Source organism: Gallinula chloropus (genome assembly GCF_964237585.1).
Source record: "Gallinula chloropus genome assembly, chromosome: 6".
NCBI classification, from domain to species: Eukaryota; Metazoa; Chordata; class Aves; order Gruiformes; family Rallidae; genus Gallinula; species Gallinula chloropus.
This window is the reverse complement of record NC_140091.1, coordinates 6,159,874-6,185,322: the sequence shown is the minus strand read 5'-3', so window position 1 is coordinate 6,185,322 and position 25,449 is coordinate 6,159,874. Positions and strand designations below refer to the sequence as shown.

At 43.1% G+C, this 25,449-nt stretch overlaps 1 protein-coding gene across 1 annotated transcript in view; it reads right to left on the bottom strand.

Moving 5' to 3' along the window:
- Positions 1-25,449, bottom strand: part of LRP8 (LDL receptor related protein 8) — a gene marked incomplete at its 3' end in the record, with an annotated part of 176,961 nt that overhangs the window by 15,600 nt on the left and 135,912 nt on the right. The window contains exons 4-7 of the mRNA XM_084266466.1: positions 22,634-22,762; positions 7,824-8,186; positions 1,923-2,045; positions 1,453-1,575 (exon numbers count right to left, since the gene is read on the bottom strand). Coding sequence (XP_084122592.1) covers positions 1,453-1,575; positions 1,923-2,045; positions 7,824-8,186; positions 22,634-22,762 — 738 coding nt within the window. The remainder of the gene's footprint in view (positions 1-1,452; positions 1,576-1,922; positions 2,046-7,823; positions 8,187-22,633; positions 22,763-25,449) is intronic.

Here is a 25,449-nt window from a genome sequence, read left to right as displayed (position 1 = left end):
TGCTGGTTCACTTGCTACACTTCTCAATAGGAGCTGAGGAGGAGCCCAGCAGAGATGTTAGCCTGTTCTCTTTCTGCCGGGTGCTGCTACCCATGACCCAAAGTTCAGCAGTATATTCACCTCCTGCCTAAAACAGGAAAAGTGATGCTGTGTATTCCATGCTTTTGTAGGGAATCTCAGAGGTCACTGCTGTGTCTAGCACACAGCTAGACAGACACACCATGATAAGGAGCGTGCCCTGCACTTCCTGCCTTCTGTGTGGATCACTTGTGCATGGGATATTACACTCACAGCAATCTACATCATTCTGCACTCGTAAACAAACATGTTTCCTCTGGGGGCTATTTTCTGTTCAGCTTTCCAATACAAACAACACTTCACTGTCAGCCTGGGACTGTACCAAGTCAGCCATGACATCACTGTAGGATTGAGCACTAAGCCCAGCTGTGCCAGCCACTGCCCAGTCTCCTAAGACAAACTGGGCTGCCAGCTCTTTTGGGAGACCTCCACAGACAGCCAAGTTGCAACACCCACTCAGAAAGGCAGGGAGACGTGGATTAGTGTGAAAGAAAGCAAGGGCATATGGAAAGCTTAAGGTAAGAAAGAGCATCCTCACTAAGCATGCACACACAAGTCTTGTTTGAAACAGAAGACACTGACAGTTCTTCCTCAGTACGAGTTATTTAAGAGGCAAGCACTGAGCTCTGTGCTACTGGTGCTCCATGTCATGGAAAGGGACGTCTGAGACGTTTTGGCACTGGGGACAAAACCCAAATGTGTTTGAATAATGCTCCAGATTTGGGCTGGTGCCTATAGTGCCTGGAGGGAAAGGTGAGAGGGGCAGTGCTAGGGAGAGCAGCACAGCTCTCTGGCTTGGGCTTTCAGTGCTGACTCTGACAGCCCCAGCTGTGACTTGCACATCCTTGCTGGCCCAGAGCTGGCAGGACACTGACAGCACAACCTGCTGTCATTTCTAAGGGAAGCTGCAACAGCCTGTGAAACCCAGGAATGGCTTAAGTCATCTCTCAGTGACTGCTGCCACTCTATGTGTTTTCAACTTCAAAGCATGTTCCCAATGCTAAATTTTTGTGATCTTATCACAATCCTACAATTCAAAGATAATGTAGGCAATGAGGTTAAATAAGCCTGTCTGTGCTGTGGTGGACATTAGTATCTGGGGAGAGGGAAATTCCTGGTTCCTAGTCCCGTGCTCAGTTCTTACATCCCTCCAAGCTGAGCTGAGAAGGGCACAGTTCAAACTTACAGATGATCAGACTAAGCTACTAATTATATTCATATGAAGGGTGATGAGAGAATAAAGGCAGGAAAGAGGAACCGAGTGAGAAATAGCATTAGCAGCTACATGTGGTTACACTCAAAGCTGTGAGCACCAGATGGAGGAGAGGGGAAGCAGTTACAACAGGAGCAACACGTAGAAGGCAAGTACTGTACCACATTCTTTCAGAGGCTCGTCAGACCAGTCCCTGCAGTCTCTATGTGAATCGCACACTTTGCCTCCGTCAATGCACTCTCCACTCTTACACTGAAACTTGCTGGGACTTTCACATGCTGACTCTGTCATGTCGGGCAAGAGAGGAAAGCAACTAAGTTAGATGAGGCTCATGACAACAAAAAGCCTGACATAAAGTTTCAAGAGGGTACCATTAGCAGAAATGGGATGGGATTAAGAAAATGAACATTAAAGCTTGAGTATCATGCAAGGAAATTTTCAAGTCATGCAGTCTGCCTGGTCAGCACAATCACCTCTCCCAAGCAACCTCATTGCCAGAATGGCTTAAAACTCTCAACAGGAAGCAGCCAGCCCAGAGAGGCAGCACAGGCCTCTTCCCTTTCCAGCAGCCACACAACTCTTGCAGGCTTACACCATGGAGCATGAGGAGTGCAGAGCTGTCCGTACCCACCTTGGATGCAGCCTGCCTCATCGCTGTTGTCAGGACAGTCGTGTGCTTTATCACACTGCTTTGCTCCGTGGATACAGGTCCCATCACCACACTGGAATTCATCTGGTCGGCAGGTCACCAGAGCTTTAAGACAACACATTCAAGCATTAGCCACACAAGACCTGGACCTTTTGTGTGGTATGTTTTAGTCACATACCTCTGACACTGATGGAATTTTGCACCCTCTGTCAGCAAATGTCCACCAAAGCAACAGAACCAACATTTGCCTCAGCCACTGCTGTTTCCCTCCCCAAGATAAGACTGAGACAACTCTGTAACTGGGTCCAGACTTGTGCTGACAAAGGGTACAAGCGCTCAATAGCCAGCAAAGGGCTGCAGCCCATAGTTCACTAGCAAAACAGGCTCCTCGTTCCTACAACACGTTATGTAGCTAACTTCTGAGATGACTGTCTTACAGATGTTTCTTTAAAATCCTATTAAGGCAGCACACCCTGGAGAGCTCTTGATTCCAGCCTTTCTGTCTTGCTGATTGCGTTCTGGTATCATATGACAGAAAATCACTGTCTCTGAATAGCTAGAGGAGGTCAGCACTGATGTTACTACATGGGAAATGACAGCTATGTGGCAGACCTTCCTTGACAATTCAACAACCTGAATCTAATAAAATATTGCTATTTTAAGATAACCCAGGAGGAGCCACAGACATGAGGTGAGCTAGCATCGATACCATAAAGTAGGAGTTGCACAAAATCTCAGCATCATTGGTGATGGCATCCCACTGGATGCAGGATCTCGATTCATGACTGCTTCACTGGAGTTAGCTCTAGTGCATCTTCAGCTGGAGAAAAGGGCACAAGAGACAAGTCACAACTGCAGGGCTGGTGGGGCAAGGGAGAAATCCTGTCTTTAGAAATAGACAGTATTCACATGTGGGAAATTTGGAAATAGCACTGCTCCTTGGAGAGGAAAGCCATATGCACTACAGTCATAAAAAGCCACAAAGTGAGGGAAAAAAAAATCCCAAGCAATAGGTATAGTTCTGGGACCAGCTGTGTCACCACATTTCAGCTAATAAACCCAGGCACAGAAATGGGAAACCCCAGTGGGACATCTGGGACAGCAGCTCCAGACCAAGCATGTGGGAAGTACTGCTCTACATGGAGAAAAATGAAGAAGAGAAATAAACAAAGCTGTGGTCTGAGTCCACAGATCTGGATGCACTGAGAGGGCTCCTGCAAGGGAGGCAGAGGCACTTCTGGTTGAACCGCTCCTGCCATATACAACCACCTGCCTGCAGAAACCCTGAAGATGGAGACCAGCTTCACCCTAGGCAATCCCGACCTCTTCCAAGCTAAACTTTGGCCATTGCAAAGCTTTTCCTACTGTCTGAACAAAAACTCCTGTGCCACAATTATTTCCCCCCCCAACAAGAAAACCAGTTTAGTTCACTTCTGTAGCAACTTCTTTATACAGACAGGAAAGGATGTTCCTCCATTTCTACCTATAAGTATTAAGTCCCCATGAAAGTTTAACATGTAACTAGTCTTCTCTTTCCTGGAGCAGGAACAGATCTCCAGTTTATGAAGTTTACCAAGTAAATCTGCATAACAATTACCAATTTAGAAGGCAGTCATTATACAATCTACTACTGCCTTCAACTGTAATCTTCAAAGTTCTTCTAAATAGCAGTAATAGCTAGATGCTAAGAACAGAAAGGTTTCTAACCCTAAAACAAATTAAACTGGAGGAGAATTTTGCAGGAACCTTAAAGACAATATTGCACAAGCACCACAAGACTCAGAGGAAAATGACAGCGCAGCTCTTAGCTTAGCTGCTACAGGGACTTCAAAATACCGATGTGGGACTATACAACACCATTGCACAAAGTTTTTCCTTTAAGAAGAAGAGACAGAGAGACAGAAGTCTGGAGACCAGGCTTTGTCTCCTGGCTCACTTCTCACTCCAGCAGAACTGTGGAAATTCAGACCTTTGAGGAATGATCCCTGAGCCTCTTAATAGACAGCTAAAAAGAGCAGATACAGTAACAACTCTTATTGATCACAAAGGTATTAAAATGCATATACAGCATTTCTGTGTTTCAGTGTGTTTTCCAGTAGGAGAAGAGAGAATGTTAAGTTTATACTTGGCCTGGAGAGCGCACATTTAAGGGTAAGAGGCCAGGAACTTCGTTGTCCTGAAGCTGGGACACAAACCCTCCTCAGTACCACTGGCAGAGTTGACAGCAGATGGACATCTGGGCAATTCCCAAAGCAGAGCAATATCCCAAGAAGAGGGAAGAGCTGTGCTGTTTATTTGCACAAGATGTTCAGAATATTGCTGTGCTATTTTGGAGGGTTTATATCCATGAAATCTCAGCAGTTTTATTGCCATCTCCTATGCTCTGCAAATCAATTATGAAACAATTTTCCAAAGCCCTGTTAAATTAGCAGGTGCACTCAAATAGACACACTTCCCATTTGCAAATGCTGGGGACGAAGCTCTATGGCTCAAATTCAGCAGATATATTCCTGATTCCAAGTCTAAGCCTGTCTTCTGTTCCTGCTCCCCCCACCCCCCACCCCCTGGAGCTTAATCTCAAGAAAAACTCAGCATTTGCCAAATGCATCAATCCCATTTTATAGATGGGGAGACAGAGGCACAAAAGTGTTAGGTCAGGTCTCAAGGGATCTGTTTTCTAGCTGTCAGCTGTAATCATTATTTATTTCCTTCATGGATGCCCTAGTGAGAGTTGCAAAGGACATTTTAAAATATAACCATTCCAGATTTGGAGACTATTAAATTTAACCTAATGTTCGTTTTATAAATATATATACACATTTGAATATATATGCTAGGGGAAAAAAAACAACCACTCAATGTTCTCACAGAGCTTTCCTGAAATGACTCATTCCCTCCTATTTATTTGCTGTCTTGCTGCCAAAACCTGTTCACCGATTGTCACCCTTCATTTCTGCTCTACTTGTTTATCACCCAAAAATGATTATAACAAATGACTGGTGATGGCCTCATGACATTTTTTTAAAAGCATTAGCTCCCATCCCTCTCTATTATACAGTGCAACCCCCATATGATTCCCATTTGCAAGAGAAGATGTAGTGCCGGTATCTGCAGCTTCACTCAAGTCAGAGCTAGTGGTACTTGTGCCATCGCTGTTGCTAAGGGAATGGAGCAGTGCCATACACCTGTAACTCCCTGTGTGCCATGTGACACTTGAGCTCAGAGAATTTCTGGAGAGGGGGGGAAAAAACCCAAAAGGTTAATCCCTAAACTATTCAGTCCAACAGATGGACAGTGAGTCTGTTTCCAGGCTCTCCAATGTCACTTTTTTACTGCAGGCATGTGCACCCCAGCACTAGCTGCATTTAGGAGGGGGAAGCAATGTTAGTTTTGATTCTGACCCGGCTGACCCATCAGCACTCAGTGCCACAAGTCCTCTCCTGACTACTATCTTAGAGATTCCCCTTGGAGTAAACAGCAGCAGGCTTATGCATCTCTGTGGCACTGGGATGACTCCTAGTTTGCATGAGCGTAAAGGGTAGAACCAGCACTCTGTACAGAGCAGCACTGCAGCAGTTAAAATAAGGCACTTTGAATCCCACTATTTCCAGGCCCACAGCACTGAAAGCAGCAACAGCAGCTTTCTGCTGGGTAGAGAAGCTGCACATTGTGCTGTACTGAGACTTACTGGGAAAAACCCCTTGTGTGCTACATCTCCACTAGTCAGACATGTAATTGTCTCAAGTCACTTCTGCCACTCTTCCTCCTATCTCCACAGGTTGTCAGCACCGTGCTGCAGCGGTGCCCAGCTGCGTCCTCTGCCCCAGGGAGGCTGCCCTTGGCCTATCTCTGCTGGTGCTACTTGGTGAAGCTGCTCTGTAGCTGAGGGATGCTGTCAGAGCCATGCTCCTTTTGGGCCTCATGTCTTGGCAGTTTGGGCTCAGCAGATATTGCTGGTGTCTGTCAGTTCAAGGAAAGAAGCTGGGGAACAGAGCACTCCTCCTGCCTCAGCAAGGTACAATGGGCACAGTCCCACTCTTCTCATCCAGCAGAGCGTCAAAGTAAGTGAGGCCCATAAAAGACTTAAAAAGCATTAAGAATTCCTTTTAACTTGAACAACAGGGATTGAAATTTTACAGATTTTAATTGGAAAGTGCCACTTGTAAGCTGTTCCCCTCTTCCACCACTTGGAAATAGAAGGGACCTCACTTTTCCCTCTCCTGCCTGTCTAAGCTTGGTGATCCAGCCAGGTTGCTATCACTGCAGGGAATGCAACCTATGGGAAAGAGATCACTTCTGCTGGGAGTCCCCTGCACCAGAAACCAGTTCTTCACCTGTGTTTTCAATGTAAGCCTAGCCACTGCTAGGATTTGAAAGGGACACAAGCAGAGGGGTGTTTGCAGGACATCTCAGAATGAAAACAGACACCAAACAACAGTCTGCCCCAGCTAGTAGTGCACAGCTTTCTTACAGTAACTTCATACTGACGTGGATGCCAGGAACCAACTTTGTTTCCTGATTCCACTGTCTCTGTGGTGCTTCAGACCCTGGCAGTACTGCTTCGCTACCTGCCGCCCAAGAGCTCTGTCAGCTCCTGTAGCACGTTCTTGGAGATGAAGGAAAAGACATCCTACCTAAACCATTCCTACTCGGAAGGGAGTTGACAGTGATGATATCCTTGTATCCAGCAGCCAAAGCTGTTCTCTTCCTAAGAAAACATATTTGGCTTCTACTCTGGTCTCACCTCTCTCTCAAGGGAATCTGGGAGTTTCAAAGACGCAGCAGCTCCAGAGTTTCCTGTGTCTCACCCCCCTGCTCCCCTACAGTGTGAAGAGTGGTGTTTAGGACTTCCTACATCCTCTTCCTCTTGCTAAAGAAGCCACTGAATTTACATCTGCCTGGGAGAGTCTGCTCCTTGAAGGGCAGACTCTCTCCTTGGGAGATCCCCTGCTCCTTGAAGGGCTCCCCCACACAGCTGCTCTGAGCTCACCAGCCTGGACTCAGTGTTGTCATGGGTATGAAAAGATGGTGCTGGCTGAAGTGGTAAATTTTCTTAGGTACCTTTGCAAAAATGTCTGGCTTCTGCAACTGGTTACTGCCTTCCTCCCCAGAGGTGGCCCAATGTCAAAGCTGCTAAATATATACAGCTATGTAAATATTTTATTTTATTTCAATCTTGTGATTATGAATATTTTAGCAAAACATTTTGCTCATATTTTCTTCTCTCTCTCTCTCCCTCCTCAGGTAAGTGACCAGCTTGAAGGGTTTAGTGGCTAAAAATGGATGAAACATTCAAGATACCATGCACACCAACAAGATACCATGTTAAATGCATAAAGCCAGCTGAAAAGAAATCCATTATTTATTAGCTCTGTGCCTTTATCAAGCCAAGCTCAAAGTGCATTTCAAACTGGATTCTTCAGAGATGCTGCTCTTGACTGCCTTGTTCAGTATACTCTAACTTCAGAGGCAGAAAATTAATTATTTTTTTCTGCTGATCACATGCTCCCTTCAGCATTGTGGTTTCTAACCTCCAGGCTGTGACCCCACCATGCAGCCTGAGGGCTCTTAACATTTTCTGAGTTTTCCATTCCTTGTCTTAGTGTAACAGATCTCTTCTGAGACACAGTACCATCTAACAGCTTTTGCACCTCCTCCCTGAATCCTCAAGGAAAAAGCACAAAAGGAGTCCGGAATATACCTGACCCTGGTGGGTTGGGCACCCAGCCATGCCATTAGGGACACAAACGCTCCTTGTCAGGCACACAGCTGCTGCACAGACATCAAGGACTTGCCTTAAAACACAACTCACAGAAGCCTTCTGGGCCCCTCTCTCCCACAAAGGAGAGCCCTCAGCCCTGCCCCAGCCCTGCAAACACTCACGGCAATCCTGCTCGTCAGACTTGTCCTTGCAGTCTTCGTCCCCATCGCACTTCCAGTTCAGGTGGATGCATTCACCATTGCCGCACTGGAACTCGTGCGCTGCGCAGGTGTTGAGGGCCTTGGCATCGTAGCCACACTTCTCTACGGACTCGTCTGACTGATCCTCACAGTCGGGCTGGTTATCGCAGACCCACAGCTCTGGGATGCACACGCTGTTGTTGCACTGGAACTCATTGGGGTTGCAGGTCAGAGGGGAGCATTTTCTTTCATCGCTGCCATCCCCGCAGTCATTGTCACCGTCACACACAAAGATGATGGAGATGCACGACTTGTTACTGCACTGGAACTCATTGGGAGAACAGGCTGGGGAAGAAAAACAAACGGGTGAGCTGTGAGGTCTCCAATCCACCCCTCACTACTGTGCCAGTTTTAGCATGTAAGGAATGTCTGAGACAGAGAGAGGGCACAAAAGCATGACCTTGGCTGTCCTAACCCAACACATTTTTCCCAATGGTAAAGTACATGGCAAGGAGCAGGTGACAATGCAGGGGTTGTCTCCCTGAGTGTCCATAGGATACATCCTCTTTGGGCCGTGGGCAGCCCTGAGGAAGAATGGGCAGCACGGCTGTGAGAACTTCAGGGAGGAAAAGTGGGGGGTCAGCTGCAGCGCTGACCCGGTCTTGGGGCAAGAGTGGCCAGGCAAGCCCCAGGGTATGGGGTGACAGCCCAGAAAGAGTGGGGAGATTGCAGGGTGGGCTGGAGGTGTGCTGGCACACCGTAGTGGAATTGCACAATGCTTTGCTTTGCTCTGCGCTGACATTACCAGCTTCCTGACTTTCACAAGCACAGAATCAGGTTTCAGGATTTCACAGTGTGCCTGGTTTTGGACATATTAAGTGGGATGTGTAGGGTAAATATTTAGTGAGTCGAGCATCAATTTAGCTGCAATCTGCCAGTAAGGCCCTTTACAACACGCTGAATGCCTTCCCTGGAAATCACAACTCAACATTAACATACAAATGAGGCGTTTGTCAGATAGAAAGCTGAGCAGAGTACTTTTCTCTGCAAGCCTAATGGACAGCTGAACCAGAGAAGCCTGCTCAAATTAAACTTTTCAGGTACTGCAACCATGTGCAGTTCACAGTCACTTCGTTTCATTACGGCGGGGGGGAACCAAAACCTTGGAAGAAATTCTGCACTTTTAGGTAGCTCCTTAAAATAGGATTCTGCTTCTGCAGTTTCAGCCATCTGAAGGAGAGTTATGGCTTTGGTAAATTACAGTAAACATATACAATAAATTACATCAAACTTTTTTTTTATACATTGCACTTGGGAGTCTTTTTGCCTTCAGAAGCACAACTATTTAGTGCCATATCTGCAGAGCCCTGCAATAAACTACGCCGCTCAGGTGGTACCCATCACTGCAACGGCAACTGCATCTGGAAAGCAGCAGAACCTCTCTAAGAGTCATATCCCAGCTTTCAGCCAGCGACAGGAACCCAGTGGGATTCTACTGAAATATGATGTCTGTTTTATACCTGGGAATTAAACTCTATTTGTCTAACAATTAAGAACATGTTCACTTGCACATGGTTATTTATTTCCATTCTAGCTTCCAAACTTGCTGGGCTCTGTCTGTTAATGTCAGCAGCCTGTAGTTTTACATAACAGAGTGACAATATATATATTTCTCCTCTCTTACCCTGTGCTCTGCCCTATGCAGTCCCAGGTTTTCTGACATTACTGCATCTACCAGAGTAGCAATCTGCCTAATTAGAAGAAAAAGAGGTTTCCCTTCCTTGTTGCAATGCTACCATGCACTAGCTATGACCCAAACTCCTTCCAACAGGGACAAATGTTAAAGACAATCTCAGCTGCACACTGCTCTGTGCCCAACTTGACATCAATAATTAAATGCAACAGAGTGTGATCGCCAAAGGAGCACCTAATGTACACATCATCTGCTCTAGGTGAGTTACTCAGTCTCCTTCTGTACATGGTAGAATACTTTGGATAGGGAGAGAGATGTCCTGAACAGGTAACTCCTTGTACCTTGGGATAATAACTGTCTTTGGAGGGGCTGACATTTCTCTCCAAACAGAAGGGCATCAGATAACTAATATTAAGAGATGAATCTCTCTCAGAAGGGACCTGAAATACAAGTACAGTCTGGTGAAGAAGCACCCAAAAAACCATCTTTTGCATGGCAGAATTGAGACCATTAAAATGCTCCACTTTTCACCTAAATTTTGCTCTTTTTCTTCACTGAGGACACTTTTCTACCCTTATCCTGTTACTAGAAATAATTGTTAACCCTACTGATCAGTACACAGCTGTGTAACCTAACATTCTCTTCAGATGATGCCAAATATGAAACTGCCAAGTGGAAATTTAAGGTAACAGATGTAATCTCACCAATCTATTTAAAAAAGGAAGTGAGAAACCGAGTATTTCTAGGGCTAGGTACAGTTTCTGTAACAGATCAAGGCTGAGAAGAAGAAATTGCTTTTCTGGCATTACTTTGATGCATCCCACAAACAGATCAGTGAGCAAAATTTTCCATAGTCCTTTGATCCCTAATTTTAGGGGAAGGTTGTAATGATTTGCAGACTCCATATGTGCATTAATTTCCTTTCCCCAAGTGTAATGAACCCATCTTTTTTTTCCCCTTGTTGTTTTCCTGGTCTCCCACCTCCATCCTTCCTTCTGCCTGTATGCATTTCCCTTCAGAAATCTGCTGCACTAGCAAATTAGCAACAGATAAACATGTGTGGGATACAGACAATGGAAGTTTGCACAAAAGCTACTCCTCTGCACCTACAAATCCCAGTACAGATATAAAATTACTGATAATCACAGCCAGAAAATAGAAGCAGTTCGGCTTTTGTAACCTCTCATGAGGACTTTTTCAGCAAAGCCTGTGGATTAGTAGCTAGAAAAATCGCATGGTCATGATTATTTTATTTCTTTTTAAAAATTAAATTCAGTGCAATGACAGCACAAGAGAGTACAAGTTCTCCCTCCACTGAACAAGCAATGCTGTCTGGCTGTTGCTAACTGCCTCTTCTCACTATAGCAGTCCTTGGGTAGGGATCAATCTCTGCCACTCAGTCCCCAGGGGCAGCAGCACCAGCACTGACAGGGCATCACACACACTGGGACAAAGCTGAGGAGGCAGAAGAGCAGCTCTTCGTGCTCTGGTTTTCCAGACCGTACATTTCTGGGACAACCAGTAAGACTGATGGGCTGCTACCACTGTGTCACAACCAGGACGCCACTGGACAGCCTCTAGCTGTCAGGGGCCACAGCAGTGTGTGTGCTAGCAGCCAGTGGCAGTGCCGGATGGGAGCACGTGGTCCCTTGCTACAGAAGGCTGTCCCATGTACCTCCTGGGAAACTCCAGAAATAAAAATGCCCTTTTCTTCATTTATAGACCTAATGAACATCTTCAGGCCAGCACAAATGGGACAATTTCTTCTGGGTCACACGTGCCTCCACCAGCAGAGACCTCCATCTCTGGGTGTGCAGCTGGCTCTCCTCCTGGCCCTGGGAAGGCAGATAATGTCCCAATTCCTCTCACCCTTCCATTATCCTCTCTGACAGTTAAAATCCATGGGTCATTCCAGGATAAAGCAAAGTCTGAAGCTTCCAGCTACTCAGGGGCTTGCTCTGGCACAAACAGGCAACAGAGGAGAAAAGCTGCTTACAGTTCCCTCTGTACCTAGGCAAGAGCCAGAACACTCATGGTCTTCACAGTTTCTGCTACTGGGTTTGGGGCTGGTTTGAAGAACCTAATAAAAAGCTGCACTACGAATTATCTTACATAGCATATAGAGAGCTGAGGACGGGGAAGTAAAAGTTCCAGGGACAGTTTACTTCCCATCCCCTTTCACAAACCTGTCAGGGTACCTGGGCAGTTCTGTCACTACAGCATTTCTATAGAAATAGTACCAAATAGTAATTAAGTCAAATAGTAATTAAATGATCACTGGGGTATTTTTTCTTTGATTTGAACAGTTTGTTTGCATTCTCTGATTTTGCTACCTGTCCTATTCACACAAAACAAAGCAAACAAGTATTAAGTTTGCTTTCCTTAGTGCCAAAGAAATTACTAAATGTCATACTCTAAGGTGCAAAACCTACTACAAATGTAAAGTGATCCCAGTATAAATCTTGGAAATGTTTGTCAAGAAGCGTTTTAACCATCAGGCTTCAAAGCAGGAGTAAACAAGCCTAATTACGAAAGTAGTTTTGTAGAGTACTGTAATCCAGTAAGGTCTTCACAGTTTCAGTAAGCAAAATATCACATCTAAATGACAGTGTACTTGTGCTTTGGTCTACAGACAATATATATCAGAGGTGTTCTGCATTAGTTTGTGCCTTGTACTGTATGCTGATATACAGAGCCCCACAGCATCCACTGCAGTCTTACCACATCTCTTGAGGAGAGTGGAGCAGAAACAGTCTTTGGATAGAGGAAGTTAAAAAAAAAAAAAAAAAAAAAAAAGAGATAGAGATTGCAGTTTTGGAGTCAAGTGTTTCAGTACTGGCTAGTTAGTTCCTTTTTGCCTGGAGCCAGGATTTAACCACAGGCTTTTTTTAGTGAGTAGTCTGGTGCAGCAGGGACGATCTCAGCTCAGACGCTGCACCAAAAAATTAACATAATTCTATCACATGCTTTTTAAGAGCTTATGGAGAAAAGTAGAATGCTCTAAAGACACAGGGCACTCCTTCAGAGCTGTAATTAAAAAAAATAAAATTAGTACATAGGAATTTTTCTACAATAGACATCTCTACCAACCAGGGATCCTCAAATCTGGATAAAACTCAAAATATGGAACAAACAGGACACCCATCATTAATAGGAGCTGGGAATTATGTACAACGGACTATAACTGCTGCTGTTGCTCATCTTTAATTAAAGATTTTCTAGCTTTTCAGTAAGAGTCAGATATTTAATTCATCTCTCTCCTCCCAAAAAGTCAGTTCCACTTGAAATTACATGAATGGCTTAAAGACAGATAATTATTTGGTAAAATTTGTGGTAAAGTGGATAACAGCAATTACTGAAGCTGGAGACGAGAAAATAAGATGAGTTACTGCATTGCATTTTTCTGACACCCTCCCCAAAGCAACTTAAAGAAAAGTATGGCTCAAAATGTCTTATTCGCTTAAATCTGATAATGGATCTTCTAAAGAAGGCAAAGGATGATTTGCACATACTAACATATGCATTGGAGAGGGAGAGATCTACTGTTCATTTATGCTTCAACACTGGAAGGAGAGGATGGTGGACTTCAGAAACTCTCCTGGGATGTGAGGTTTAGGATCTGAGCTCTGCATGACTGCAGAAGTGGAATGCCTGGGGCTCCATCTGCTCAGGTATTCTGCACTAAGTGCAAACCCAGCTATTACAGCCCACATAAATGAATCTCTGAGCTGGACCATAGAGAAAGAGGTCACAGAGTCCTGACAGGCTAAATTAAATTGGAACTCCCAGGTCAGTTACCAGTGCTGTCATGATGTTAGTTTTATTTAAGTAGTATTTATTTTCAGGCTTCATTGTACCTAAATTATTTGTTTTGTTTGAAGACAATTGGTGTCTTACCAAATAGCCAAATATTTCATATAGATCTGCAGTCAAATGCCACACAAAAAGCAAAGGTTCATGCCTAGAAGGACACGCTTCCCATGGAAAGCTGCCCTCCAGGAAGGGCACCAGAAGAGATGGAGGTAAATGAAGATGACCTTGAAGCGCATTGCTCTGGAAAACTGACAGGCCTCCCATGGAGGGAATAATGCAGCTGAGTTGCAGTCTCAGTACTAACGGTGGTTGTTGCTATGGTGATTGATACCGAAAAGCCCATATAGACGAAGGCTGCAGAAGGAATAGTAATTCCTGATATTGTTCGAATCACTAATGTAGCTAAGGAGCCATCTCACGCACTCTTGCAAATTAATATTTGCATGCATTCCCTGCCTTTGCCATACCGCTCCCCTCAAACAGAAAGGAGTTTATTTTTCATCCTCTGCAGCAGTATTTGCATAGTATTAGTTAATTATAATGGAGCTACCAGATGCCAAGACCCTGCTGATAAATAATAGGGGGTTCAAAAAATGTATTTACTGATTTCAAATATATTTCCTGAGAATCATATATTCATTTCAAGTGGTTTAATTTCCTGAAAATAGAATTAATTATGACCCCACAACTTATGGAGAGAAGCAGCTTACATACAAAAGGTATACACACTCAGAATTTCTTCCCTGTCTTTTACTTATGTGCCATAAAGGTTGCCAACTCTCACTTGCAGTCTTCTCAATTTTACTTTGTACCAGAAAAGTGCCAGGAAGAATCACAGGTTCTTCTGGTTAAATGTCTGAAAATGACCTCAAAATAAGAACAAGTAAGTCCTGTAGAGGGTTTAGGGGTAAAAAAAAAGGCTGCCTGGGAGAACAAAACGTGTGATGAGAAAGTCTAAGGTTGACACCGAAACCATTCCATGATTCTGTTCCCTCAGACATGACTTGCTTATTAAAATGGCAATTTTACAAATTACACCAATTTGGCAAATCCCTCAGAAACATCTGATAATATTCATGAAACTAACAGCTGCTCTAATATTACCACACAAAATTCTGTATTTCTGAGGCATATAGAAATGTTCTTCCAGCAACCAGAATAGAGCATTACTGAACAGGGCCTTGCTCCTGTGACAGTACACACAAGACCCTCGTTACTGTACACACAGACCTCTCGGATTCAGCAGGACTCTGTGTGGTTGTGAGGTTCACCTGCACAGAACTTTTGCATGACCAGGAGTTAATTTTGCCATTGCACAGTTAATCACACTTTGCCAGGAAAAGCCCGCTCCATATATCCCACCTTCCATCCATCGGGCAGACTTTCACTCTGTGCTCATCTGCTAACACAGTGACACAAACTGCCTTGTTATATACCTGCCTGTTTTCTCCATTGCTTTCTGGTTTCTAAGGTCCTCTCAGGACAGGGGCTTAAAAAAGAGAGGGACTTAAAAGCTATACTTTAGTCACATTGGCAAATTTGCAAGCTAAGGGTTTTTTTTCTGACTAGGAAAGGCAAGGAATTCAAACCTGTGGCTGTTGGTCCACAGCTGTACCACTGGCCTGTCCCTTCCTCTTTACACACACATTCCCAAGCACAGGGACAGCACCAGTTGGAAAACTGAGTCATTCCACCATAATCAAACAAGTCTTTCACACTGCCATAACTGAGAAGGGAATCCTGGAAGTTGGTAACAATTTACAATACTTCCTTTATTGACTGTGCACAAGGAACAAGGGAGCAGCAACTGACACTATGCAGCTCTGTGCTCGGCTAATGCTTGTGCAGCTGCTCTCCTGTCACGAAAACCATGCACACCTCAAAAGCACTTGCAGATGGAATCAGCACACAGACCTATCTGTGAAAAACAGAGCAGAGCAAAGCCACATTGGCCACCCTTAGGATAAATTTCTGAACCAATGGACCAAACAGGTAGGGCAGAGAGAAAAGCCTGGCTTCAGCATGACAATCTGGTAGCTACAGCGGCTGAGGGCTCACAGGTTTTAACTCAGCTGAGTAATGCCAGATACAGCAGTGCTCACATTGCAAGCAATGAGGTCACTGCCCCTTAAGATCTCTGCTTCCACTAATTTACTGTGCTTGATGGGAATTCTCTGGAAGAGGAGGTTTGCATTTAGAACGTGGCATTATTGACTCCTCCGGAGCATTGACGAAACAAGAGAACACAGAGTTGCCACATCTCAACCCTCCCCAGTGTACCCTACTGCTCTTCACATTTCTCTGAGAACAGCGATCCAAAGTGAGTTTAAAGTTTAAAAAGATGCTTTTAATGTAAAACAGCTTGTAAGGCAATTGATCTGAAGGCAATAGAGGATACAATGAGACAACTGGTAGAATTCAACATAGCCAGACTCAGGGTTATAAATATCAGCAGGTAATATATTGACCAAGACTGTCAGGACAAGACCACTGTGGTGGTTTTGGGAGGGAGGATTGACAGACTTTTCAGGAAACAACCAGTCCTTAATTACATTCAATTATGTGGTATTAGGGGTCACAGCTATTATCTGATGTAAACAAGTACCCTCATAATGTAACCACAATTCCACAAAAGAAAAGCAATTATTTTTAGAAAAAAATCTCTTAAGATTTTCCACTCAAATGGAAAAATGAAGTACTGAGTGACAGACACTGCAATTAAAAGTGTAAAGGTGGTGGGCTAGCTGCACTCACTTTAACAGCGGTTAGGATTTGCAGTTCAGTTTCTATGGCTTTGAAATAGAAGCCAGTGCTTTGCTGGGTTTGGGCTGAGATGAAGAATCAATTGTACAGCATGAGCAATTATTTTAACTTGTTGGAAAAAAAAAGTGTATCAAAGTATATTTTATTGTGAGCTAAACCTTCCCAGTTCTATTTTATCACATAAATTTCTTTGCAAAATATAAGCCAAATTTATCCAAATGTTTATCTTCCTCTGCATGGAAAGTGTATCCCAGCCACTAAGATAACTTTCAGACCTTTTTTTTATCCATTACCATGACTCAAGCCCCAGTTTTTTCTTGGTTGGTTTTATTTTTTTGGTTTTCCATCAAACATTACACAGCCCTCTCCTGCACAGGACTGCACTGAGTTCAAGCTAACTGATTTTGATTCACTTTTCAGATCATATGCTCAGGAAGCAGAACAGTTAAGCACTCGTTAATTAGTGTTAACACATATGTACCCCTGGCCACTGAGGCAACTCCTACCCACATACCTGCCATAGTAACATGATCATTGGCACTGACAGCTACTGAAGTTTCCCCTTAATAAAACTAAACATACTCTTGCTTTTTGGATGAATAGGCTCAGAATTATAGCTCCATTTTTACAAAGAAAGCACTTCAGGGACATGAAATATAATCATATTAGGCAATAAGAGATGCAATTTGTGGGCTATTTCAACTCAAAAGAGCTCTAACTGGTGAAAGACAGACTGCCCAGAAGATAAACATAACTACAAGCCAGTTTTTGCTCCTGTGACAGTATAACACAGGAGACTGGAAAGGAGAATCAGGGACCACTTCTGCATCTAAAGCACAGAAAGAGCAGCAGGACAATGCTTTTGCGTGCATGTGCAAGGGTAACATGCAGTCCAGCAGCTTTTCTTTTAATTATGCACAAATCCTTGTATAAAAACAGTTATTTCATATTGTTCTTCCTCAGCTCTGGAAGTTGTCATTTGGGGTGCATGGGAGTTTTGTGTGTGCACACACACACATGCTGCAGTATGTTCTTTGCAGCTACCCTTTTTTCCTAGCATACCTTCATGGAAACATTGCAAAAGTACCAAATTCTACATTTTCTTGTGTTCATACTGTTTTTAATTCTACTGTGATTTCAAGAATGAATTATTCATGGAACATACTAATATATGGTCAATTTATCTGCAACTGATGGGTCAGCACAGAGCAAATTTACAGAGGCCACCACCAAAGGTTGCTGTCGTGAGCGAGGCACCACTCAGTACTGGGAAACTCCGTTTGTAAAATGTTACATGTGTCTATTCTTTTTTAAACCTAAGCTCAAGAGACAGCAGTAGGGAAAACAAAGCCATTTTGCCCTAACCTTCTGCAGGTCAGGCTCTGGCACAGCTTAGGCTCTGGCTTTATGGCTTAACTCTTGACTTACGCAATGACCACCTTACCTCTAACCTCAGGTCATGAGTGTTTTACATTTAATGACAACAAGCACCCAATATATTAAAAAAGCAACTACCTTAATTTTTCCTGTAAGAGTGCAATTAAAGGTAACTACCAATCTCATTTTTCTTGCTGTTTTCTTTCAAAGAAACTCAGGACAAATATGATTATGGGCTGAGATTTTTCCTAAATAACAATGGGGATTTTTCTGCAATTACTATTGCTTTCGAAGGAGCTCTAATACTTTAAGCAGTGATAAAGTGGCAGCTGTACATGTTTAATTTCTGAGAGCCAGGGCATAATGCACAAGCATTAATCCCTCCAGCTGTCCAGTAATTAAACATCATGTAAAGCCCAGAGGATATCATTGCTGTGCTACCTTATCTTATTTATGAAGGACTTTCATTTGTTAAACCTACAGTAATTTTCTTTCCATTCTTGGAAATAATTGTAGATTCTTCCACCGTGGCAAGTATACTCAAGGTACACCTACCTTCCCTAAAATAACAGGAATTTCAGGATAACCATGTCTCTCTTCATCACACGCTGAAATAATCATGAACAGCGATAGCAGATAAATATTTTCTCTACAGGCATGAATCCAATACTATGGGCTTTAACCCCATTAAAATTGGTGGCTTTTGCAGGGAGAATATACAGCAAAATCTGATCCTTTGGGTTTGATTTCTATCTGACCTGATTGAGGAACAGTACATCACTGTGCACCTAGCCTGTAAATCAACGTAATGAACCGAATTTTTAATTTTGATGAAAGCATGTATTAATCAGACTGCACAAGAAGATAAAAATAGTGCTATGTTATCACCAAGTAGAAAGCTCCCAGTAGGATCTGAGGAGATTTGGAATGAGCAGAAGCAGGATGGTCAAATCCTTATAGGTATCACTGGAAGTGTGGCTCAGATGCAAAACACAGGTACTTTTTACTTCATGACATGATGCTCCTTATTGCTACAGGACAGTGACAAAAGATAATAAAACAATTTAACTGTCAAAAGAAAGGTCAGCATGTAAATGTAGGTGCAGGAACAGCGTGGAGGAAGGTGGTTTTAAATCAGCTTTGCAATTTCCCCACTTCACCTGCCTCATCACAAGGTGGATCTGCTGGAAGGATAAGACCAGCTTTAGCTTGCTTTAAGTTCTGCCTTCTGCCAATGGTTCTCAGGTGATGTGAAGGGTATTGAGCAGGGCATTGGAAGGAACTGACTACAAGTTCTCTGCACTTGGACCTTCAAAGGAAATGACCCCTCATTTGTAAGCACTGATGCTTTTTATTGAGAACCATATGTGTGCTTTTACCTTTGCCAGGAAAGAGTAAGTGAAAAGCTGCTCTGAGGACCTTCTGAGATATCTATATCTGTATCAAAATGGAAACTTAAAGGCTGTGAGCTACCATGGCAAGGATGTGTGGCTTACAACTGAGCAAGACTGTGCTTACAGTTGTTTCCCTTATTAAAAAACTACCTGGTATCATATGGCTGAGAACATAGAACTAAATCTTAAGTATATGGTCAGTAACAAAGAGCCAGAAGACCAGGGTCCAAAAGAAGATGCACTTGGTAATGAGGCTGTCATTTTCATGTGACTCCTGCAGGAATTACTGGCTCTCACTCTTGGACAGCTTTATGAGATGAGTCTGTCTGTTACCTGCACGTTTTCCCATGGATCACTGTCTCTGTGCTGCAGTTAAGCAGAATAAATCATGGTATGGGGAAATAGCTTATGATGCTATCACTGTATCAATGAATAACTATTGCACTACATCTGACTACTGGGAAAAGGGAAAACCCCTGGCAACTCCTCATCTGCAAATCTCAAGTCTCCATACTGGGTGCAAGAGGTGGTCCAGGTGAGAACCAGCAACACAATCAGAAGAGATGGGGCCAGTGCCTTGCTCTGTCTCTTGACCACCCCAGAGTGTTGTCAGGAGGAGCAAACGATGTGTACATTAAAAGCGTGTAACACTCCTTTCAGCTGTTACAGGATGGTAACTCTTCTGCTTTAAAGCCCTGCTGAAACGCTCTCTGCATACCTCTCTTGGCAGAGATTTAACAAGTCCTACAGTAGTGTAAATCCAGACTGACCTGTGATGCTTTAATTACAGTCCCCCATATTTAATTTCTCTTTTTAGTCTCAGTAAACACATCCTTAGGCTTGTCCAATCAGCTGTGGCAAAGGTTAGGTACACTGGGAGTAGAAAACCTCAACAAGGGAAATAAGGCAGAGGCATACAGCAACTCCAAGACAGCAAATTTAAGACTTCTCTTACATTATTAACTGTTGATGTCTATTTTAGAGGACTAAACCTGACCTATGACTTCAGCACACTTATTATTGTAAAGACACACATTACTTCTGCTCCAAATAATGGAAAAATAAGGGGTTTTTTTCTTTTTATAGACCCTTCTATTTTAAAAAGGCAGATATTTGCATTTTCAAAAACTGTTTGTGCACTAGAAGTTATCAGTGGACTTAAAGCCTACCTGCTGGAAGTAAATTATTTAGGCAGACAGGCACTTAGCTACTTACACACAAGGATTAATACCCACAATTAATCCCTGGTGCAATTACAGGCTGCACAGACACAAATCTGGATCCTTAATCACTGGTGCTTTATCCACTGCACATTAAATAATTCTCAGGTTCCATTGCTTCCTTGGGAAGTTCTTCCATCAGGTGAAAATCACACCATTTGTGCTCCTTGTTCATGGGACGACAACAACAATAAACAACAATAAACCACCCACTGATAATGGCTTCTGAGCAGTAGGATGGGGTCAGTGTCTGCACTGTTTATGTCATATATTTAAAAAGGAATTTCGTAATTCTGAGAGAAAAAAAATATCAAGAATTATCAAATCCAGGATGTTATCTGAAAGTTACTGAAGGCCAGAAGCAGACATAGGAGGAAGAACCATAATACACTTGCACTGTAAGGTTTTGGATGATTCTACTACCATAACCATTGCCTTCCCGTCCTGCAGTAGATCCTCCCTTAACTTTGTGAATATTTTGACATAGGGACAGGTGCTTGTGCTGCCTCAGCACAACCAAGCCTTGTCCTGTATTTGGATACCAGGAGTATATTGTTAGTAGTACAAATTACCAATGCAGAAATGTTGGCTCCGTGTACATAATCTCCATATTAAGCTGTTTTGAAGAACTGTACTAGTAAAAGCCAGTTACTCCTATTGAGATATAGGAGTGTCCAGAGTTAAAATAGATTTTTAAGTGTCGCATTAGCTCAAAGTAGTAGTTTTAATAACACAGATTTAGAAAGAGCTTAGGGTTTTTCTTCTGGATGCCCTCATGAGATATTTAAGTCATTTTCCACTTCTTGCATATAGAGGGTCTCACCACAGAAATTAACCTGAACACAAATATACTCCCTTCCAAACATTCACCCAGAAGGATGTGTTATTTATAGACAAGCTGGTCAGCTCTGTGAGAGATGCAGCTACAACAGGGTGCTGCAGGAGACAGTGCCAAAGGTCCTTTTAAAATGAGACAAACAACCCCATGAGTGCAGAGGTTAAAAAAAATCCAAAACAAGTTCCGAACTTAGAAGCAGACATTTTTTCTTGTCAGGATACTGTGAGCTGCTCAGATAAGAGAAAACTGGTTCTACACAGAGAAGAAATAGGAATGCTAACAGAGTATCAGTGGATAAGCTTAGTGAGGTTTATCAGATTTGGATAAAAGAGAGGATAGCTATCAGTCCTCCACAAGCTCTTAGCATTTAAACAGCTATCACATTCATTCTTAATCATGAGGAAAACACCTTAACTTGACAAGCAACCTCCCTGAAAATGCTCCCATTACAGCCATTCAGCAGTGTTTCCTTTTTCCTTCTCAAAGTTACTTTAATGCCCCTGGAAAGGTACTGAGCTGACAGATCTTAAGATTGAAAGCTTTTGATGTTTGTTTCCACCCGGGAAGCTCCAAGTTTGTTTGTCAGGCCCTTTCTGCCTGATGCCCAGAGATCGACCCATTCCACATTCAGACTCAGCAGCATCCCCTCAGCAGAGGTTACCAATGTGTACCCACAGAGGTGGCAGCCTATATGGTGACAACACTCAATCCATAAGGAACTAAATGAAAGTCACTAATTCATTTCACAAAGTTACACAACAACCACCAGAAGACAGTAATTTGTTCTTGGATTAAATTTCCATTTTAAGAACCTGCACATGCACTAAAACCACAGAAGATAAGCAAGACTAGCAAACATCCAGAAGAGCAACACTCAGCTACGTACGCAGAGGCTGCTAAGACTGATAATTCCTAACTTCTGGTGGTCTGTATAAAAAGAAAGCTGGAAAATCAACTGGGATACTGAAGGGAACCACAAAAATGAGTCAAGCATTCATTCAAAAGAAAATACTTGACAACAAGCAGCATAAAGGACTAAACATGTTTAGTCTATCAAAAAGACAGTTTGAGAAATGGCTTGATTACACAGTGTAGGAGTTTTCACAGAGGGAAAACGCTGTTAAAGAGCTCTTTCATTCAGCAGAGAAAGGCCTAATAAAAGGCAATGGCCATTTAAGGACTGAATTTAAAACTGTTACAGTAAATAGTATTTCATTCTTTCTCTGTCCAGTGAAACCAACAAGCTATTAATAAAGAAATGTCCAGGCCTGTCTATTATATCGCAGGAGAAGCTGGTCTTAAGTCTATGGGGCTACACTCTGCAGGAGGAAGGACATGGTGGGAAACTGCTGGGCTATCAGAGAGGAATGTGTGAACATTGTTATTTAAGTCTTTACCATCTAGGTATTAACCCTGATAATAATTTTTCAATCTAACTATATTGTACTAGAGTAGTAAAAGAATACTTAATTCTCTATAGAGTTCACTTTGTATTCTCCAGCCAGCTCCAACTGAAGAATCCTTCCTTCCTCTCTTTTTCTGAAAATCACTACTTAGCATTGCAAATGCACAGTGGATGAATCTGTTGGCAGGAAAAGTCATCCCTTTACACGCAATTTGTAATAGTCACTCTAGGACTTTTATAGTCCTAAAGGGAGATGTTGCATACGTATTAAAGTATTACTCCAACTCACCAGGAGTGCAACCAGCCTCATCAATACCACTTTCACAATCCTTCTGCCCATCACATCTCCAGGACGACGGGATACATTTGTTGCTTAAGTCTCCACAGCTAATTTTTTCAGCTGGACATACTTGCTTGGCTGGAAGAATAAAATAAAGAAAAAAAAAAAAACAAGTTAAACATATTTCTAGACATTGGTAACATTGCTTGCACTTTAAGGTTACTTTTATTTTGCACAGCTCAATCCTGAGACATACTGTAATGCAATCCAAAGTCAACACAAATTCTGAGGTATGGCTGTTAATTTTACTGTAAGGGCTTACTCACATCTTTGGTATTGCAGAGCAATTTCTAAACTTAATGATATAGGTAGCTTATAGTCAGTAAACCCGGAGAACAAGTGGCAAGTATGAGTATAAACTCACACATGTTACACAAACTTAACTGTAACTACCTTAATTCAAGGTGAGTGTGATCTAAGACATGGAAACACAGGAAGACCCACAGAAGCAAATGCACCAGTACATGCAAGAATTCATCTAAGAAAAAATTTCTGCCAAATTTATCTGGAACCAAGTAAGCTGTGAAAGCTCGTTCTGTTACAACTATTTTGCATTGCCAATATTCCTTCCCCCCCCACCCCTCTTCATACTAGTGTAAAGAGCAACAGACCTACATTTATTGTGACAAGGCTGCCTGAATGCATAATGTTCCACAATTTAAACAATTGTTTAGCATTCTGGAATCGCAATCCAGTTTGGCAGAATTTCCTTATTAAACAGACCAATTTATCTCCTTTAAAAAAACTGTACATTTTCAACTAGTGCTTCTATTGGTATTAATGATGATAATGTTATACATAGATGCAGGTCTATTCAAATAGAAGGAACACTAAATCCAGAATTAAAACTATCTTTCACATTACCCTGTTCCAGTAAAGGCATGTATGCAAAGTCAATCAGCTTCCCAAAGACTGAGGAACAGATGAAAAGAATGCCTCTACCACCTGCATAAGAAAGCTGTAGAGGTGCAACTTATAGCCCTCAAAAAATCAATCAGCCACTTGGAAAGCAGTGCCATTTAATCCCAGTATTTCTCTGACTTAACACCTTGAAGTGTTATAAGAAGCAGTTTCTAGAGTCTAGGGGCAACTAATCTATCAAGAAAAATTAGGTCCTGCCACAGACAGACAATTAATAACAGATGTAACGAAGTTTTATAGCCCTGAAGCAAGACAGCATTTTTGTTGAAATTTGCTCGCTGTGTATCTAAATAACATTTATGAATGTTGCATGATCTACAGAGTGGGGGGAAAAATGTGATCCATACTTAGGCTTTTAATTATTTTACCAGCAGGTCAGTAATAAAAATCACCTGATGTTGGAAAGGCTTCTCAACACCATCCCACTGGGGTCAACGTGTCTGCCAGCTTGGATTGGTGCCCTGCCGGAGGCTGGGGCCCATGTCCCAGATTTTCCCTGGGGCCCTGGTCTCTCTAAGGTGTGGGTTTATAATGACAACTTCAGGGACGCTCGGTGGTGCTGAGCACTCGTGTCCTTCCACAGAAGTCAGACAGCATGTCTGAAAAACAGGTCACTTGCCAACTGTGCAAAATGGCGTCAAACAAGGCACTTGCCCTCACCCTCCAGGAAGCTGGCACACCTCACCACAGCCAAGCGTCTCTGGACACCATCCCCAGAGCTGTGTGCTGGGGTGCACTATCCTTAAACATCACCAATTCATTCATAGATACATAAGGAAAAACAAATTATGTGGCTGCTGATTAGCAACCAGCAGTCCCCATACAGAAGAAAATGTGGAGCTAAAATGGTACATTTGGCCTAGAAGCACCACAGGCCCTCAACTCAGAGGGCTCACCCCAGAAATACCACTTCTGCTGCCCTACCCAGCCCTCCTGTGAATAGGTATGAGTCTGGGAATGCTGTGTGGAAAAAAAAAATGTGCAGCCAAGTCACTGTAACTTTTTTTTTTTTTTAAATCTCTGTAGAGAGCCACTGAAGGACTACAGGCTGCACTCTGGCAGGAGGAGCCTGCAGGAGCCAGGGAGGGAAGGTGTTGGAGGCCTCAGTTCACAGCCATCAGCCCCTCCGAGGAAAAAGGCGGCAATTTCTGTGAAAGGGAGATTGATGGCCACAGGCCACACGTATGAGGCAGGATATGTGAGGATGGGAGTGGGGCACAATGCCTGGCTGCAGGAAAGGAACCCCAGCAGCAGCACTTCCTTGTCTTCTGAGGAACCTGCCAAACAGTATCAATGAAAGCAAAACATTTTAACACAAATACCAGAGGGATGACGTGAGGGGGGTCTCCAGCAGCTACCTGGGCTCTGCATTCCTCCATCAAGGCCTCACAAAGCCTCTCCACTCTGAGGTGCACAGCTGCCCCCATCCCAGACATCTTCACTACTAAAACCCAGCTGCTAAGGAGCCCCTTCAGGCAGGTGGGAATTTGCTGCTAAGGCAAGGTCACAGCTTCCCCTGAGCCTGCACACGGCTGCACAAGATAGAGCGCTCGTACCCACTGAGGCATCTCTTCTCACCCAATTCAATTCAAGGCTGGGCCCTGTGGTGAGGTTTGCTTCTAGGCTGCCATAACCAACTACATGCTTAGAATATTTGAGATAAAAATTAACTTTCCTCATTAGATTTATTACTCCAAGCACATTTCATTGTTCTTGCACTTTGAAAGCCTGTCTCTTGCATTTGTGCAGTGCAGTCAAGAACAGGATTTGCATACTGGGGAAACTGGGAGACCAAAGAAAGTCACAAAGACATCTGTTAATCATCTTATTGGTCCACATCCACC